Genomic DNA, 19,727 nt, shown 5'->3' with positions numbered 1-19,727 from the left:
TTGGGAGATTTCAGATGTCTTCTTGCAAAATTAAGCCTGGCTTGGATGTTTTTTATGGTAAGGTAAGGCTTCCGTCTTGGAACCCTACCCCATAGCCCAGACATGTGAAGAAGACGGGAGATTGTCACATGTACTATACAACCAGTACTTGCCAGAATTTCCTGTAGCTCCTTCAGTGTTGCTGTCAGCCGCTTAGCAGCCTCTCTGACTAGTCTTCTTCTTGTTCTATCGTCAATTTTGGATGGGCGTCCTGTTCTTGGTAGTGTCACTGTTGTGCCATATTTTCTCCACTTGATGATGATGGTCTTCAGTGTTCCATGGTATGTTTAATGCCTTAGAAATTCTTTTGTAGCCTTCACCTGATTGATATCTTTGAATAATGAGATCCCTCTGATGCTTTGGAAGCTCTCTGCGGACCATGGCTTGTTCTGGAAGTTGTGGCTACAAAATGTCAGGAAAAGCCTCCTAGAACAGCTGAATTTTATTTGGGGTTGATGAGAGGCACTTTCATTGGTGTCAGGTGTGTGCTGACTCTAGTTTAACATGAGTTTGAATGTAATTGGTTAAATCTGAACACAGCCACATCCCCAGTTATAAAAGGGTGTGCACACTTATGCAACCACATTTTCTCAGTTGTTTTGTTTTTAATTCACCTCCCTCAAAGATTTGTTTGTTTTTCAGTTGCGTTGTACAGGTTAAAGGTCACTTTAAAAGTGCAAAAAGTTGTAAGATTATTTTTCTTGCTGTCATTTTTTACATCACGAAAACCTGGCATTTGAACAGGGGTGTGTAGACTTTTTATATCCACTGTATTTACTGCCCTGTTGTGTCTAAGCTATTGACAACTGAGAAGTAAACAGTGTCCCTCAAAGTAGGGACTAGACAAGGGTACTAGTTTAGTAGGGACTAGACAAGGGTACTAGTTTAGATCCTCTTACACATGTAAACTAATCAACTTTTCAAAATGGTGGTCACTCAGGTCAATCTGTTCATTAAACTAAATGCAGGATGCAAAATGTAATTCAGTGCAAACAAGGAAAGTTGCATCGTCTGTATTGCAAGATATTGTCGTATCGATATTTTTTCCTACCCCTTTTCAACACACCCAGGGAGTAAATTACATCTTCAGAATTATGTAAGACGGATGCAAGGATCTACACCCCCCGCACGGATATAAAAAGAAAATCTAGTTTTTGTTCCATCTGAACGCCATATCTAAAAAAGTAGTGACTGTTCATTAGGAATTTGTTGACTCAGCGCCTGTTAGTTTATCCATTCAACTCTTTGTCATTCTCACACAGGCTGCCGCTGTTCCTCTCATTCACTGTTGACACGTGAATGCAGCGGTGGAGAGTTGACGTTTTCTCTCCTGTTGATGGTCTTGGCATTTCAATAATTTGTGGATGATTCAGAGCCTCATTACACAAGAGTTATCCTGGAGCGCCTGAGGGAACAGCTGGCTTCACACCTGACCTTGCGACCTACTGTGCTGTTGATTGGATCTTGTCTGACCGTTATTGTCCCTCTGTCCATTTGTTCTCAGGTTAACGGGGTTCCAGCTGCCATCGCCCATCGTGAGCACAGGCTCCAGACTCACTTTGTGGCTGCTGTCTGACTACGCTGTGAGCGGACAGGGATTTAAAGCTGTCTATGAAGGTAACACATGACTTTGTTTTTCATCCCTTAGAAATGAATACAGCTTAATGTTACGTTTTGTGACTCTTATTTAAGTTCTACCATGTATTTCTGCATTTATTCCAGTAGTTTTGTGTAGGAGGGATCGTCCTGTTTGTGTTTTGAATTCTGAGCAGTGTCAGAAGAGGAAGGAAAACAGAAAATCTGTTGCTGGGCTAGCACAGCCAAAGTAGCAGTGAACTTGGTGTATCATCAGATGGTTTCATTTAAAGCTGTTTGCCCTGGCTAAGCAATCATCACTACCCTCCCAGGCCTGGATTTGGACCTTTATCATGGTGACATGGAATGCTTTATGACCCATGGCAGAATGATATTAATGATTGCACTCAAACCCATCCAGGGGGAAAGGCGAACCTAGGGAGGGAAAGGAAATAGCGAGTGACTAATTAGGCTAATTACCTGACAGGAGTTTATCTTTTTGAGATATTGTGGATGTGGGGCTCAATGGGGCAACATCAAGCAACTCGGGTGCCTTAAGACCACATTGCGTGACAAGATAAAACCAAAGACAAAGAAACTCAAGTGGGGTGTCGGGGCGTTGTGTCCAAACCCCACTGGTGGAAGCAGCTTTTCAGTGTCTGACCTTGGGTGATGTAATTGCCTTGCTACAACGAAAATTTTTTTAAACAGGATTTCAGCACTCAAGATAAATAGATTTGATAGTTTGAATAGTTTAAGTACTGAAGCTTGGTGTGGAGTCAGTAAATGTTCTGTCCATACAGGTCTTTTCTCTGTCTGTAGCATAAACATAGGTCAAACTTTGCTACAGTGATGGACAACTAACTTTTTTTTTTTTTTTTAAAGAATTTTTTTTCGGCATAGACGCCTTTATTGCCAATCGACAGACAGGAAACAAGGGGTGGGGGATGACATGCAGCAAAGCACCTCTGGCCGAGATTTGAACCGGGGTCGGACATACGCTCTAACCACTTGACAAGTAACTTTTAACCTGGACTGTATAACATTAGTAGCTCCTTTTCATTTGACTGCCTGTGCACGTGGAGCCATAAAGTATAAAAAGTGTTTTTGCTCGTTCGTTTTTCTCTTAAGTTAGTTCATCTTTATGGGCAATGCAGGGCCCAGAATCCAGCAACATTGAGGGTAAACCCCGTTTTATGCAGGAAACTGATTTATCTTTGCCATATTCATTATATATCTTTACAATTATACACATAAATAACCTGCCTTACTGCACGATCCTAATCCTCTTCAGATCTTGCCATTTCCAGTGTTTAGGTAGGTTAGAGTTTGCTGTCTGACTTTGGTTTCATGACTTTCAATGTGGTAGCACGCAATGAGCGGAAGGGACAGGGAATGAAACGGTCACTCATTAGCGCGCTTACACCTGCAGCGTTCGCAGTAATGAGAACATTAGGCTAGCTCACTAGGAGATCACTCAACAAATACAGGCACAAATACTTTGCTCCATGCATTTACCTTCTATCTAGAGTTGTGTCCCACTGTTATTTTCACCAAAATAAGCGTAGAAAAAAAAGCCACAATGTTGCATTAATTCATCCAGATATTGATATACTACACATCTAGTGCTATTTGGCATATATTATTAGGGCCTGAGCCTAAAGGTACTTCAGGCGAAGACCCTATTATATTTGTTGATATTGTGATTTGCAGTAATAATAATATTACGTTGCTACATAACCGTGGCATAGCCTGGTCTCCATGGCAACACTAGCTTACCTTATGATTGGTGTATATAGGAGTTTAGCTGATAAGCTGTCTGGAAAACTGGTGATTCTCCTTTTGACAGAGGCTGCGTATCTTTGCCCTCATACTCTGCATCGAGCCCCCTCGATTCTCGGGATTCAAGCATAAAGCAGCAGATCCAGAGAAATCCAATTTCTGCTGCTGCAGCTCACTGGCTCTCTTGTCCTCAGCTTTTCTTTTCTGCTCGCCAGCGACGGCGTCACTGCCAGTTAACTTTGTTAGTTCAGCAGTTCGACACATAGATTTTACTTGACTATTATTGAATATGAGTATACCCTTTTTTTGATAAAGAAAAAAGACGCCTTTGACTCTGCAGTCATTTCAGAATGCTTCTCTATCAACTTATTTAGCTGTTAACTGTCAGGAGTCCTGCAGCACTTCATTTTTGGTGGTAATGCATTACTAATAACTAGAAATATAATTACCATAACTATTCTAATACCAGAACCAGTTTTATCATTATAGAAATCATATTGTGTTCATCCTAAAATGAATATTACTGTTTTAATCCCTTCTGAGAGAGGGAGTAACAGATATTCACAATACTTGGCCAACAATAACAATCAGTACAGGAAAAAAGCAGAGTAGAAAGGAAAAAAATACTCAAAGGGCAAAGAGCAGGGATTTTTCAAATCATTAGCTGCATCGCAGTGTAGTTTTAATGAAACTAGTGCCACAAGTGGGTCAACAACACATGACAACAGGAAGTAATGTGATATATATTCGTTTTTTTTCCCCCCACCCCTTAAAATGATTGAAGTAATTTGGTCATGCACATCAGACCTCTTGAGGACCAGGGGAGACAAGTGCAATGGTATAATTGCCTGTCACTCTCATCATGTGACACTGGCGAACCAACTGTACTGACTCATGTCTCACGAGAGCAGACCTGCTGTGCATGCAGCGGTGCCCTGTACAGTAGGTTCAGTTGAACATTAAATTAAGTTTGGGAAATTCAGGAAGTACTTAAAGCCACAATCGGCTCATTGCAATTGAAAAGCTGAGTAGAATACCCACGGTTTGCCCGTGTTACGTGGTGTGACACTTGACTCTCTATTCCTCAGATGAAGTGAAATTCTTTTCATGTTATTTTATTTTCTCTTCTTTTGAGCTTCTTTGGCAATGTTTTTGTGCCACACATGGGTTGTGCCACACATGGGTTCATTGACCTGTGTTGATCTGTGTGCCAAAAAAATCCCATGAGGGATTCATGGCGCAAAGGCGGTAATTAAAAAAACGCATTAATGACTGGAATTAACACAAGGCTTCAAATCAGCAGGATATAAGAAGTGAAAGAACAGGGAACCAGTGTCGTGAGCGATCTTTGAATGGGCACAAACCTCAGTCGGGGCTGCGCGGTATACAGTAGAAATTATATAAATTTGGCCAACAGTCGAGATTTGCTCTCTACTGTCCTATCATCAATGACGTCAACGCACCTACCTCAAAATGTCTGCAAGCACAGAGATAGTGGAACAGGAGCTGGTTTAAAAAAACAAAACAAAACATTGCTACGTTTGTGATTTGGATTTAAAAGATCGGATGTTGAACAGAAAACAATGTGCTGTATGCTACAGTATTGTTGAATAGCATCCTGAAATTGTATTTGCTTGCATTGATAAGCGTGTTAAAAGAACCATCAAAATGGGTTATAGATGTCTTTTTTTTAAAAATTAGTGGTAAGACAAATTGGACGCAATATATATACACAAGAATCTTTCAGTTTTAAGTTTTGATATTTGAACATTTTAACTGTTAAATTGGGTTAGATTTTGGCACAAAAAAATCATTGATGAAGGAAAGATCATAACTTGAGTTATAATGCAAATACATAAACCCAATGTATAAAAAAGCTGCAAATATGGGCTATATACTGCATATGCGCAGGATTTTTTGAGAACATCCTAAGTAATGTCAAGTTTTCCACTAACTTCTCTGCTATTGAGTGCAGGAAGCAGAGAATCAAGATTGAAACATTGCTTTGTGCCTCTTTGTCTCAAATCTGACCTGCAGCCACTGGCATAGAGCCGCTGTTCTGCCCTGATTTGATTAGTTCACAGTCAGAGATCAAGTTTTAGAAGAGACAACAACCAAAGACTGAACATTGTCAGAGCCAGTGCTTTGTTTGTTGAGCACTGATATCAAATGATGCTCATGTAAAAACTCCATTCATTGTCCCATACGTTCCCCTTGAGCAATTTCTCACCAACAGTATTTTATGTTGCTGCTGCTCTGCATATTGTATATTCTCATTTGGTTTATAGTGACCAGTTTCCTCTCTTTCCTTTTAACTGCACTGTTTTTGTAGCAGTAAAATGTGATGGGCAAAGACCACCAAGATAAAGGAACTCAACACAATGCATTTTATTGTCTGGCAGAAAGTACTTTTCATTACTCTGTGTGTGGATAGCTCATCCACAGTAGAGCAGTACTCATTGGACCAAACGTGACCTCATTTCCATAAATTCTCAGTTTGATGTTATTTTACTGTAAACTGTCAGATTCTGTTTTATTCCCTTCACACAAGCGTGCTAATCTAAGTGATGTGTGTGATGTTTACCGCGGGGAAAGTTTGCATAATGTACTTTAGAGTAAAGAATGGCAGCTGTGTGTAGGTGGGCATTACCCAGAATGTAGTGCAGCTTGGGTCACATCTCCGCCTTGCCTTCAATACGGTGTGTTTGAAGTTGCTCTCTCTACAGTGTGTGCTTGATGGGCACTCTTTAGACCTTCACTTATTTCAAGCTAATGCGCTGTCCTGTCTTTAGCGTGCTTATAATGGCTTAAAGACAACAGCTATGTAGTGGCTGCATTTGTGTCTGTGGAGGCTGCATGTGTTTTTCTGTGTTGACGTGGCAATGAGTGTGCAGCTTTTTACACACTGGGTGCCCTTCCATTTTCTCAAATGGGATAAATGTCTTTTTTTCTTAGCCTGATGGGCTTTTCTCAGTGCAGCTTTTGGCAGTAAAACCTCAGTCGCCTCCAGCCTCTTTTTATTAGGACTGTGCTTACCATCCACCATTTTGGTTTGAGCCCATCTCGTCTATATTAGATATCTGCTCTGTTTCAGCCCACACTGCAATAAGCCTAAGTGCTGCACAGTCCATCTCCTCAGCACACTGCGTAATGGCTGAGACCACTCTGGAATCTCTCGCCTCTTGTCACCATGGCAACCAGCAGACTCCCTTTTTCTTGTCTTTTTCTTCTCCATCTCTTCGCTATAGCTTTTTATTTTTATTCATGTTTAATCTGTAGCTATAGAGAAGGAGGCTAACAGGCACAGAGAATTAGAAACATTTGCTGAGCCTCTGAAAATATCTACTGGGAATAGAGGGGAACTCTTATCGCTTCATGTGCATTCCGTGCACTCTGTCGCCTGTTTTCTCATCTTCCTCATTCCTCTTGTCCCATTTTTGCTCAACCTGGATTCTCAATTTACAAGCCTTCCACACAGGATTTTGAGGCTCCTCTCCTCATTTGCTGTTTTTCTGAAAATGAAAATTCTGAGATGCTTATCTAGCCATGTGTTGCCTAGTTTCCCTTTCGTCTGTGTCTTAATTGCATAGCCAATGTGTCTCCCAACTGGGTCAGAAGAGGGAAAAAAACACAGCCATCCCCGCTGCACAACTTAAGCAGTCTGCTTCCTCAGCATTAAGTCACTGAAGGTGTATAATGAAGTAATTTAGCGTATGTCTTTCATGTAATCAAATCTCTGATACCTTCATATCTTACCCTTTTCTAAGTGGAGATGAAACATTTCTTAGTTATGCTTTTGAATACACACAGTGCAGGCATTTCTTACATTTACAACGAACTGGAACGGTTGATAAAATGTGACGCTATACCCTTTTTCTGGCCAAAAAACAAACAAACCACTAACCCCCTCTAACTTGGCTTTTCACTCTCAGGGCAATTGACCCTACACACAGGTGTTTATCGTCTCCGGTTCCAGTAGGCATTGAAAGGAACACAAAACCCCGGTAAACGCGGTAATTTGCTGCCAGCTTACAATATGACATGTATAAGATGAGTGGCTGTAGCGCCACTATCAACAATATACACTGAAAGCTTGTTGCCTCCATTTGTAGCTTCCACAAATTTTTATCATCTTGGTCACAAATTCAACCCCTCATTCTGCTGGAGAAGTAGCCCAGTCAGAGAGTTCAACCGGAACATTGTAACCGTCCTCCATGCTGCTTTTACAATAACTACAACAAAGATTGCAGATGCCAAATATGCTACAAAAGGCTTTAAAGCTGGTTTTGTGCAGGTGTGACCAGTGGGAAAGGTTTATGTGTCACTGCCACTCTCAAATAGAACTGTGGAATCATATTATATTGTAAACTATTGCTGCACATTAAGTCATTCAGAACAATGCTGCCAACTCATGAGATAGTCTGGAAAAGCCTGTGTAGCTATAACTAGAAGATTGTTTGTTTTTGTCCCTGTGTTGGGGGATATTTGTAAGATGATGTTGGGGTTAAAAAAAATCAAAGTTTAAAGCTAAACATATGGTGTTTCCATCCCTGTTTCTCACCCTTTCTTTCAAACTGGCTTAAGATTGAAAAGGTTGCTACGCTTTAGATTTCTGTTTTGCTTCACCCTGAAATACATGTTAACACCTGAACCACAGTGGGCACTGAATGTGTCCTTCCCCATCTGTCCACCTGACAGCTGAGGATTAGATTGCTCTTGGTCAGTCATGTAGACCAGTGGCTCTGTCGGTCAATTTATGACCACATTATGTCGTCATATTGCTTATTACTAATGCAGTATGTTTCAGATTGCGTGCTGTGACGCACTTGGCACAGGTTGCTGATGAAGGCTGTTTTTTTTTTTTTTTTTTAATTTGCCAGAATGTGTCATAACGAAAACTGCTGATTTGACAAAACAAAACAAAAAAAACTGTTGAAGCTCCAGGCCGGCAAAAAAAAAAAACTCTGTTGTGCTACATAAATAGGACAAACAAAATGAACAAATAACAAAGAATTTTTGGATCAATGAATGTGTGAGGGGTTTGCTGTTACAGGAAGTATATTATTGCTTTAAGCGTGTAGCAGCACCACAGGGAGCAATCTTTTGCAACCCACACAGTAGTGTCTTCTTCTTCTTCTCTTCCTCCACCTCCACCACAATCTATTTTTTCCCTCCCTCCTTTACAGAGGCATGAGGGAGAGGAGGATGGGGGCTGATTAAATGGGGGTGATGAGAGAGCCGTGAAGCGTGAGTGAGTCTAGGCCAGTGCCTAATTGAAAAATGAGGTCCGTCCTCTTAAGTCAATGAGTTGGCCAAATGAAAGTGTGATGACAGAGACAAAAGAAGAGTAGAAATGTGTTTCAAATTCTGCTGTCCACATGTTGTATTCTAACCTGCACATTTTACTTGAGATTATTTTATTGCCCTGTTTGTGTCTGATATTTAAAGTTTGATAACCTGCTGAGGAACTTGTTACCGGTACCCCCCCTCTGGTAAAATTGGATTTGATTAGGAAATGCACAAAATAGTTGTAATTATGAAGTGCAATTTATATTGATTTGAAAAATTCTGATTACCTTTTCAGCCTTGTGGAACAGTCAGTGTCTTCTTTCTCTAGTTCAAGTCAGTTACTGCCATGTGCATTTATGTACAGCCAATTGCAATGAAATGCATCTGCCCTTGAAATTACACACGAAGAAGGCTATTACAGCCATAACCCATGAAAATTATTTGATAAGGAATAAAAGCAACTCCTCATTAGTGCTTGTTCAATAATCTGACCAGGTGAAAAACAACTATCCTGGATGCAACTGCTGTATGAAGCATAAAAACCTATGTCATATATAGAGTGGCACAATACATCGAAGCTTAGAATGGAGGACTCCACCCATCCAGCCATTCATTTTCTGTTCTATACTCTTATCCTTCGCCAGTCCGTTGCAGGGCCAACACATATAGACTCACAACCATTCATACTCACAGCCACACCTACGGTCAATTAAGAGTCACTGATTAACCTAACTTGCATGTCGCCCAGAGAGAACCCATGCAGGCACAGGGAGAAAATGCAAACTGTACACAGAAAAGCCCCCGGCTCACTGGTGTGACAGTGCTAACCACTGCCCCACTTTGCCGCCCAGGACTACACATGACCACCAATTTATCCTGTGTCCATGGCAGCTCCTGCTCCTCAAAAACCTCTGTTATGACTTCAGCAAGAGTTCCTCCACAAAGTAGTTCTTGAAGAAATTGATCAATAAGTTTTTTTATAGATCTTTTATCGCTTGTGACCCGCAAGTGAGTGAAGGTGGAGGCTCCACTCATGGTCAGTTATTAAGATGAGATTCTGATTGGCACCGTGACTAATATTACCTGAGGTTACTTTTGTGATATTGTTGGCCATTTGCCAGTGTTTCTCTTTAAAAATCATAGTTTTGGTTCAGCTATGCACAAGAATACACAGAATTATAGACTACCTCCACAAATATTACAAATTAGCCCAGGCAATATTAATCTAAATGCGGTACATTATTAAAATTCCACTAGGATTGCATTTGAATAGTGTGCCTCGATGTAAAAATTTGCCTGTTTCCTTTTTGGAAATCTGAAAGAGGCACACAAAGCCACCCATAATGTCATTTTCTTAAGCACAGCTGATATGGAGTATGGTTTGAGGGTGTACCCCTGCTGGCATGAGGTCAGCCACTGGAGGAGGTCACAGTAACTTTAAATGTCAACATGGTTTCAAGCTGCTGGGAGCCATATTAAGCATCGTCTTTGTTAATATGTACTACAAATGCTGTGGAGAAGATGTGCTGGAAAAGTCTTAAAATAGAGAGAGTACACAGAGTGCTCATACTGTCATGCTCTTTGGGCTAATTTGTTATTATTAATTAATTTTCCTGTTATAATGTCCAGGATTTTTTTCTTATATATTTTTGTGGTGTTTTAATCCTGTGGTTCTTACTCACTCACTGTCATTGTTGAGAAAACCATGTCTGATGAGAAGGGGGGGGGGGGTCATTTTGGTTGCAACATTGTTGTTTTGCATTTGACATACGATTGTTGCGATCCATTAGATTAAACTGATATTAAACATGTCAACATGCTAAAGAAATTGTATCGGGACATGTGAAAATTGATGTGAGACCAGTTGTTTTTTGCCTGACATAGCAAGTGAGGGGAAATAAGGGGAAACTAAACTGTTCCATAAGGATTCCACATGGATTTAAGAGTGACAAAAGTGGTCAATTCTTTCCAGAATGAATTGATAGTTTACTTTGTATGGACCTATGGATCAGGCAAGTCCCTGTTTGTCCTCTCCAACATATGAGCCTCTGCTGCAGACGGTTTTTCTAAACTGGTTCCTTCCAGTGTTCTTAAAAGTTACTGTTACTGTTAACAAATGTTCTTTTATGATCCATATAAACACTCTGGGTTCAGGCAAACTATCATTCATGTGTACAATAATGGTCTTGGTTTTTTGATGGACATGGCCTGTCAGTTGGATATTGGAAACTCTTGGGTAAAAGCAAGAAATTACCAACATTTGGCAAATTCAGGTGTTTAGGTGAACCATCGATCACCAGAGGTTAGGTCACTTTTTACTCTGCACATTTTCATCACGATATATTGAATGCCATTTGATTTCTTCCCTGAATCCTAACTCCTACATCAAATGGGGGCATTTATATTTACAACTTCGCTGGTCACATTTCTCAGAGGAAGTCTGCTTCTGCTAGTGTCATACTTATTTTTTGGAGAATTGATCACTTGTACACGGCTACCAGCACCAGTTGTGTCATTCACCTCATCAGCTGGAGTCACAACTATCATCAGTCCAACACAGTTTGCCATTAATTATCAGTCAAAATTTTACTTTTCACAGAACAATTTCTTATTTCCCACAGCAGGAAGATTTATACTGAGGAAAAAATGCTTTGACGAGGCAGGGAAATATCCAGTGTGCATTAGCAAATTATTACTCATGAGCTTTGTACAAAGAAAAGCCTTTTATACCTTGTGTTATATTTCCTAAATGCATTGTTGTAAAAATATTACTTTGCACAACCTTCCAATATTTCTATTGAGCATTTAAAGGAGTCATATTATTTAAAATAACAACAAACTGACTCTCGTTTCCAGTGCTTGTGCATGTATATGTATATTAGGGTTGCTGATACTTACACACAAACTGTGACATACAGTAATTAAACCCAGTTGTTTTTATGTGGCTGGTTTGTTGTGGTGTTTTGTGATTCAGTGAGCTGTTAAAAACTGATTTCCCTTAATGCATCACTAGGAGCTTCATTTAAATTGGAGCAGCTTTTGTATCTATTATTATACTTTATAATTATGAAGAAGTCCACAAGTTTTTTTTCATTTTAGGTTTCCTCAGGATGCAAACTCTGGTTATGATAAAGGGTAAGGGGAGGGATGTTTCCGGAACACTCTAAGCAGCTGGCCATATACAACAGGGAGGGGGGACAGAGGCCTGGACTGTCTGAATGACAAAAATGGCTGGAGTTAGGGTTTTGGCTAAAAACGTAAAGCTTTGGCTTAAAATACAAGTTTATGTTAGTAAACACCAGAAAATAAAAAGTAAGCGTTAACCCTGAGTGGGGCATAAAATGACCTTCAACTCATTGGTTGTTATTTTTGGATGTTGCTCCAGTATTTTTTTTCTTCACATCTTTAATGTACGTTGTCACATATATATGTAAAACACCACCTTCTTAAATGTCACAACGGTAATTACAAACTTGAAATAGACTCATTATTAATCATAGTTTCATGAAAAGACAGAAAAAGCAAATTAGAACATTTTTGGGCAAAAATTTTGGTGAAGCAGTGACTTTCCAGTGATTTCACAAAAGTTGAATATAATTACACATCAAGAAATGCTCTTAGCAACATTTGATTCATTATTTATGTATAGGCATGTTTTCACTTAGGAGGAACTCTACATTGACAGGCGGTTAAACTGTGAAAGGATGCAGGCTAGGAATAAATCTCCACTACTAGAACTGAGTTCAATAAAAGTCAGCTATTATGGGTATAAATTTCATGAATATTTGTATTAATTATGGTGGAAAACGTGGCCTGTCTGGCATGTTCAGGTAAATAGAGCCTCCCTTCTGGCAGATTGTAGCTGTTGTTATTATTTGTCTCTTGCTTGGCAATCAGTCGCTAGCGTGTCTGATCTTTAAATGTCTCTGACACATAATTAATGGCTGATTGTTGAGGTGCAAAACTCCTTCGGCCTAATGAAGACTGTTTCGGCTAACACAGTCAAATGAACACATACCACAATGTCTTGCATGCACTTTATCACATAAATATTCCACATCAATATTTCAGTGCACCTGAATTATTTAAACAACTCTCAGTAAATGTTGATGAATGACATGCAACTTACAACACAATGAAGAAATCTCTGTCTGTCCTCTTCTCCTCATCGGGTGGCTGAATCCATATGAAATTGAACATGGCCACACATACTTGCCATTCAGAGATGAACGTGGCCCAGTTCTCGTTCACTCACTGCCCGCTCCCCTTTTGTGTGCACATACTTCATACACAGTGGCACTCTACCGCTGTGATGCACAGTGGTCAAAGGTTAAAATGCGCCAGATGCAGTGGCTTTGCTCTCCTCAATGTGATTCTGTTTGTTTGTTGTTTGTTCTTCTGTCAATTGGTGACGTAACATACACGGGATACACCACTTGCCTGGCCAGGGACCAGAATCGGACAGTTTTCAGCACCTGGTCTGACCAGTAACTGGCTGGTTTGTGTCACGTCTGTCCGATGCCCAAATTCGGGCTCAGAGTTGAAGTTCTCAATTGCGAGTAATAATGACATAAAGGTTGCAATTTATAAAACAAGCAGAGCCAAAGTAAACCTTGGGGGAGCCACAATTAACAACAAACCTGATCAGACACATCAAACTCCACCACCCTGTTGAGCCTGCCTAGTTTGAGGAAGCTAACAAAGGGAAAGTGGCTGAGGCTGGTAGGCAGAGCTCGGAGCCACAAACTAACCAGCAGCCTCTCCTATCCTTCAATGGCTGCTGCATTGAGCTGCAGCATTTGATATTTACAGTAAAAGATATCAGATACGGCTGGATATATCAAACCCATCTTTACAAATAATTTAGATTGTACAAAAGTCACTGTGTAATAATGCCTTATATGGTTCCCAACTCAACCTGATGAGGTTCGCTTAAAGGAGTGATGTAATTGTTCAAATCTTTCCAGCTGTCTCATTCCATTCCTTCAAATTATGTCAATATTAGATATTGAATACCACATCTGAGCCTTTTTAGGATTATTTTTCATATTTTTTTCATTCGTTTGTATTTTTATAGAACTGACAAGTTTCCATCACCTTGGAAGTCATTGCCAGGCATGCCTCCTCTCCACAGCACCGCAAAACATGCTCATTTTTTGGGCATCTTTTCCTTCTTGCCCACTATTTGTTTTCTGGGTGAATGGGCAGCAAGACAAGGTCTAGTCTGCAGGCAAGACATGTTTTTGCTCTGTTTTCCAGATTACTGGTGGAAAAGAACATTCCCACACCATCCCCACATCTGCACACAGCAGACATTCAAGCACACTCATTCACACAAGTGGACACTCAAACACAGCACTATGCGTCTGCTGCACAGTGATACATGCACCAAAAGGTCATATTTCCTTGTGAGCCTGTGGCTTTGGCTGAGCGAGTTTGCAGCGCCTCAGTCCAAGAAGTGTGTGCATATGTCCATCTAATAACACCAGGGGCCAAGTCTGTAAAGTCAGGAACAGTGGAAATCAACATGCTGGGCAAAAGATTATTCCAAAGTGACATTTCCTGTCCTATGTAAAATGTCAAGTAAAAATGAAGAGGGATCTCCCAGCTGTTGAATACTTTGCTGCCACTAATGATGCACAGAATTTAGGTAATTAAAGAGGATCTTTCTTACTTCCTAATGCAAAGATGACTACATTAGCAGGACTTTAGTACAACAGGAGAAAGCAGCATTCTGTTGATTTGAAATGTAGATGTGCCATAATTTCTTTGGTTTTGGCTTGTGCAGCTGTGGAACATCGTGTGGTTGCAGCAGTATTTATTTTTCACACCTTTTTGATGAATGTTATTACAGATGTCTATAAAACACCAATTTCATTAAAGCATTCAGTTTATAATTTCACTGCAATAGACATAATTACAAAACTGAGGAAAAAAGTCATTGCTTGTCAGGGTGTAAAACAGCTCTGGTGATTCAGGCGAGACCAAAGCCGAGTGACTTTCAGCACATCCAATGAAAAACTCCTTGATTGTGGCTCAAGATGGGTGGAGAGAAAACAAATTGAAGTGACTTGGAGAAAAGGTTCAGTGCTGGGCCAGACGGCTCAGCAGCTCATGTTTCCGTCAGAATGGCGACATCTAGACTCAGTTCATTCATGAGAGAGGCATCAGTAATGATAGCTGTGTTCCCATAGTAGCGTTAGGAAAGGAACTCTTCTTTATGTCTACAAATCTTTATATAAGAATGTGTCAGTCTGCCTTCACATGGTGAGAGGTTGTGATCGTAGGGTTGCTGTACATCAACCCCTCATTACAGAGATGAATGCACTTGAGAGCTTGATGGAGTGACAACAGTAGGCACTGGTCTATAGAGATGTGGAAATACATGAGATGGTCAGATGAGTTATGTTCTTCACTCGTGATTGAGTGCTTGTGTAGTATACAAAAAGAGAACAGACCTGAATGCCCGTCTCCTGCAGTGTGTGCTTTGTGTTGTGGACATTTTACTGGTTTGTTTTGGGTCAGAAGAGTCACTGCAAATCAATAGAGAGTTGTCTGAGTGGTCACCTTTTTCGTTTGATGGTAGTGGTCTCTTCCAGGATGACAGTGCACCCCATCCATAGGGCTGAGGGGGTCACTGAATGGTTTGATGACTATAAAAATCTATAGAGCGATGTGTCAGACAGCTCTCAACAACCATCGTCCAAACAGCAAAAGAAGGGAATGTCTTGTGGAGGGTTGGAGCAGCTGACCAGATGTTTACGTGCTCAGCCAAGGAGGCATGACTTCGTCCCCTGTCTGGATGTCACTGTGATGCAGATGTGGGTATTAAAGAAGCGCCTGTGCATGTGATTAGCTGGACTCTTCATTCCCCCAAGTTTTTGGCCCAGTTGTTTGGAGTTATTTTGATCTTATGATATCTGATTGATATAAATCTTTAAAAAATGAGTAGTTAACATTAAAACTGTCTCTGAAATATGAATAATTGCAGTCCCGTTGGGTTTTTGATCTGGAGCAAACCATCAGTATTTCTACTTAAAAACCTTTTTAACATTTAAAAAGCAGATCATGTACACATTAAGCTACTTACCAAGCTTTTCAGTACAGAGACATGGTTTAATAAGATGTGTACAAAATATTAACTCAGGTAATTGTGTAGAGGTGTTTATTTTTATTTATCAGTGGGGTCAGATTAGTGTTACAAGAAATTTGTCTGTCTCTTCGGTGAACCAAAAATCCCTAAACTTGTCAGCCTGTTACAGTCCACATTCACACTTGTCCAGACTTGTTATCAAGATGACATTGAATATCCAGAAAAGTGTTGTTTTTCCCCTCAACATTGAGATGTCACATTGACCTTTTCCATATGAATTGTCATCACTTCATTCTAGATATTTTTGTGATTGTCTTTTTTTGTATTATTAGCGTGTAAATTTGACAGTTTTATGTCCAGATGTGTAATTGTGTTGTTTCAGTGGCCTTGACCTTGAACCACCAAAAATTTGTAGCTGAATCCTTACATTCACACTGATACTGTATGTCTTCCCATTTGGGAATTGGGATTTTACTGTCTTGCTTACTGTTGATTGTTGGTGCTTATAAAGAAAACACATTTTTAATATGTGTGAGTGTATGTAATACATCCATGAAACACTTGAAACACTTTCAGTTCCTCAATCAGAAAGCCAATGAATGGTTGGGTCACATTTAAAGAAACCTGTATAGATTCCTCCCTGTGTTTCCCTCAAACTTGAGATGGTTCTGCTATGACTGTGACCCTGTTCGAGGATCCAACAAGCTGTGTGCGTGTCGCTCCTGTATGAAGATACAAATGTGCGACCTGGTAACGAGAAGAACTCATGTTGGTGGATGGCAACAGTGGGAGGCTGTCCCTCTGTGGGGAGTTGTGAGGTGTGAGCAGCGTGGCAGTGGTACCTGTGAAGGACAGACAGAGGCAAATTTTCATGCTGTGGGCAGGATGTGTCAGCACTGTTCTGCATCTGTGTGTGAGGACACAGTGTTATGTGCTTTTCTATACTGTGGGGACATACACTATTGTGTGAGTGTAGAAGAACATTTAGATGTCTTTTGCATGCCTCTATGTTTTAGCTTTTAGGTTCTCTGCTTCCCGCTGTTTCAGTGATGCAGCTGCTCACTGACAAGGTGCACCCTCACTGCATCTGAACTACGAGATGGGGAAGGCAAAGACATCAACTGGTTTTGGAAGAACTCAAAGGTAGGGGGACTGAGGGAATAAAGGAGAATAAACAATTGGAATAAAAAAGCAAAGATGTCATGTAAAGCTGGAAGTGTGAAGGAAGAAGCAATGCACGCATCTCTGAAGAATGGTCTCTCTTCACCCTGTTGGATTCACTTCATTGCAAAAAGCAGGTCAGAGAAACATGAGGAACACCACATAGCACATTCCCTGCATCATCATTCCTGCACAGCACTCGCCCTTTCTCCACAGCCATGCATTTTTTAGTCCATGAGCTCATCTCCCCCTCAAAAAGCACTCTAGTTGCTCTCACTTTTTGACATAGTACTTCGTTATTGGACTTTGAACATGGAAAATGTCACCCAAAACACTTCATTGCCTTTACCTGCCTTGTTTGACTTCTCCCCAAAGGTTGCGAGCATTGTTATTCCTCTCCTGTTTATATGTGCTCCCAGTCTGGCACACTAATTCTGCCACTTTATGAAAGTGTGTAATTAAGTGCTTCAGTTGGCCTCTTGTAAATGTCATCTGCTCAGCCCTCTGGATCGTAGACTTTGATGTAATTAAATCCAGCCTGAGATAACCCCCATCAGCCAACTTGCTGTAAGTAAGGGTGATGGTTCACCTTTTGGAAATATGGCCTTCTTAAATGAAGGAAAAATGAATAATTAGAAGTGAGTTTTTACTTGCAGTGCCCCCTGATAGTATTAGCTTTGTTTTGCATGGTTTGACGACAGGCTTGGGCCTCCATATATGTTCAGAGTGCTTTGATGATGAAGCCAATCACCAGACCCGACTGGTACTTCACATGGCAACTGACAAGGACTTCCTTGAGGTTTATAGTGTAGCCTACTGTTGTACTGTACACAACAATGCTGACCAGATCTGGACAAACCTCAGTGATTGTCTGAACTTGATGAAGAGATGCATCCCTCCTGTCTTCAGCTGGTGGCAGTGAAGCACCTGAGACTTGAAAATGGGCTGTTCTTTTTTCATATATATATATATATATATATATATATATATATATATATATATATATATATATATATATATATATATATATATATATATATATATATATATATATATATATATATATATATATATATATATATATATATATATATATATATATATAATATACGCACGCACTTGAAACTGAGACTTGCTTACAATGACCACTATTAAGCTGTGCTTGAAGCTGTTGTCCTGGGAGCTGCCTATCACACAGGCTGTTAATTCTCAGAAACTTGTCCTCTGATTCAGTTGTGGCTTCGGGTCTGTCAAACCTCCTCCTGTCAGTTTCCCCCAGTTTCTGTGTGCCTTTTTTGATGGTGAAGAAAACTGTACTCACTGAGACACTGACTTTCTTGCAACTTCTCGGTAGGAAAGACATACATTTTAAGTGTTATAATGGCCTGTCTCTTCCATTGTTTGCTACAAAAATGGTGAGAAAAAGGCAACACACTACTCTGCAATACAATACTGTTAAACTGATGCTCACAAGGGTATGGTACCACAGGGTGATCCAGCACTTGTTGGAACACTTGTAGAAATTAGTAGCACCAGCTTTCAAGGCTTAATTAACTGTCATTGCTGCAAAACAGTTTAAAATTGTTAACCCAGTTCACGTTCCCTGAAAGAGGCCTTTTTGTATCATTCTTAAAAGGTACATCATTTTTTCATTTTGGGTAACCTAACATTTTTTTATTTTTTTTTTTAAACCTCTGGCAGTTCAGCACTTACTTTCGTACCATTTCAAGCTGATCATTGCATGACTTGAATTGCAATAAATAATTGGAAAAATTGGAGTTGTGTATACATATTTGATGTGTGTGCGTACATACTGTGTACGTACATACATACAATATAATATGAAATGAATTTTAAATAGTGCTGCCCTGTTAAAGGTTGATGTGAAGCGATATGATCGTATTGTGTAAGGAGTTGTGTACTTTAGTTTGTAGATGTATCTCACCTTTACATTTCAAACACACCTGGCTCTCTAAAAATGTGGAACCAAACCATGTTCGGGCACATTTCTCCCATCATTTGTGATAATGGTCTGCCTTCATAGTTGTCTGTCGAAAGTCATCAGAAACCAGAGTTCCTGGAATATCCATGCTGAAAAAGGAGGATTCAGGATGAGGATCAGTGGGTTGTTCTGCATCTTGATCTAATTGTTTAACATCTGCATAAATCTGTTTGTGTCCATGGTCTCCTGAAATCGGTCGGTAGCACATCACACCAGCACCCAAATCTCCAAACTGGCTTCCTGTGAGTCAGAGGACAGATGTTGAAATTCTACTCCTGCTTTATAAAGCACTAAATGGACTTGGCCCCAAAATAAATATCTGATCTTTTAGTCCCCCTTGAGACATCCATATCCCTCGGGTCCTCTGGGATTGGTTTACTAACTGTTCCAGAACCAGAACTAAACAGGGTGAGGCAGCTTTTAGTGTCTATGCTCCTCACCTGTGGAGCCAAATACCAGAGAGCCTGTGGCTTTCGACATCTGCTACCTCTTTTGAAACATTTTTATTTACTGCTGCATTTCTGCAAGGTCAATTTCCTCCCAGCGTCTTTTGGCAACCGCTTTTTCTTTTTTAGCTAATATTTCTATTGTGTTTTGTTTTTTCTTTTGTTAGGTCAAGAGTGGTTGAGATTGGTGCCCCAGACTTAAAAAAAAGTCTGATTCAAGTTTTTAACCAAGGCTTCGTAGAAACCTGAATTTAAGAATCTGTCACGAATTGAGACTCAAGGATAGTGTTAGAGGCTAATACAAGTATTCACAGGAATACAAAGCTTGGAAGGAGCTAGA

General features: G+C 40.2%; 1 protein-coding gene across 1 annotated transcript in view; it reads left to right on the top strand.

The window, feature by feature from the left end:
- The window catches only part of csmd2 (CUB and Sushi multiple domains 2), a 280,010-nt gene that overhangs the window by 42,926 nt on the left and 217,357 nt on the right, over positions 1 to 19,727 (top strand). The window contains 1 exon segment of the mRNA XM_086193866.1: positions 1,544 to 1,656. Within this exon segment, the coding sequence (XP_086049992.1) occupies positions 1,544 to 1,656 (113 nt within the window).

The sequence above is a fragment of the Aulostomus chinensis genome, chromosome 22 (genome assembly GCF_037954235.1).
Source record: "Aulostomus chinensis isolate RoL2024-O1b breed Wild chromosome 22, RoL_Achi_v1.0, whole genome shotgun sequence".
NCBI lineage: Eukaryota > Metazoa > Chordata > Actinopteri > Syngnathiformes > Aulostomidae > Aulostomus > Aulostomus chinensis.
This window is presented reverse-complemented; position numbering and strand designations above follow the sequence as displayed.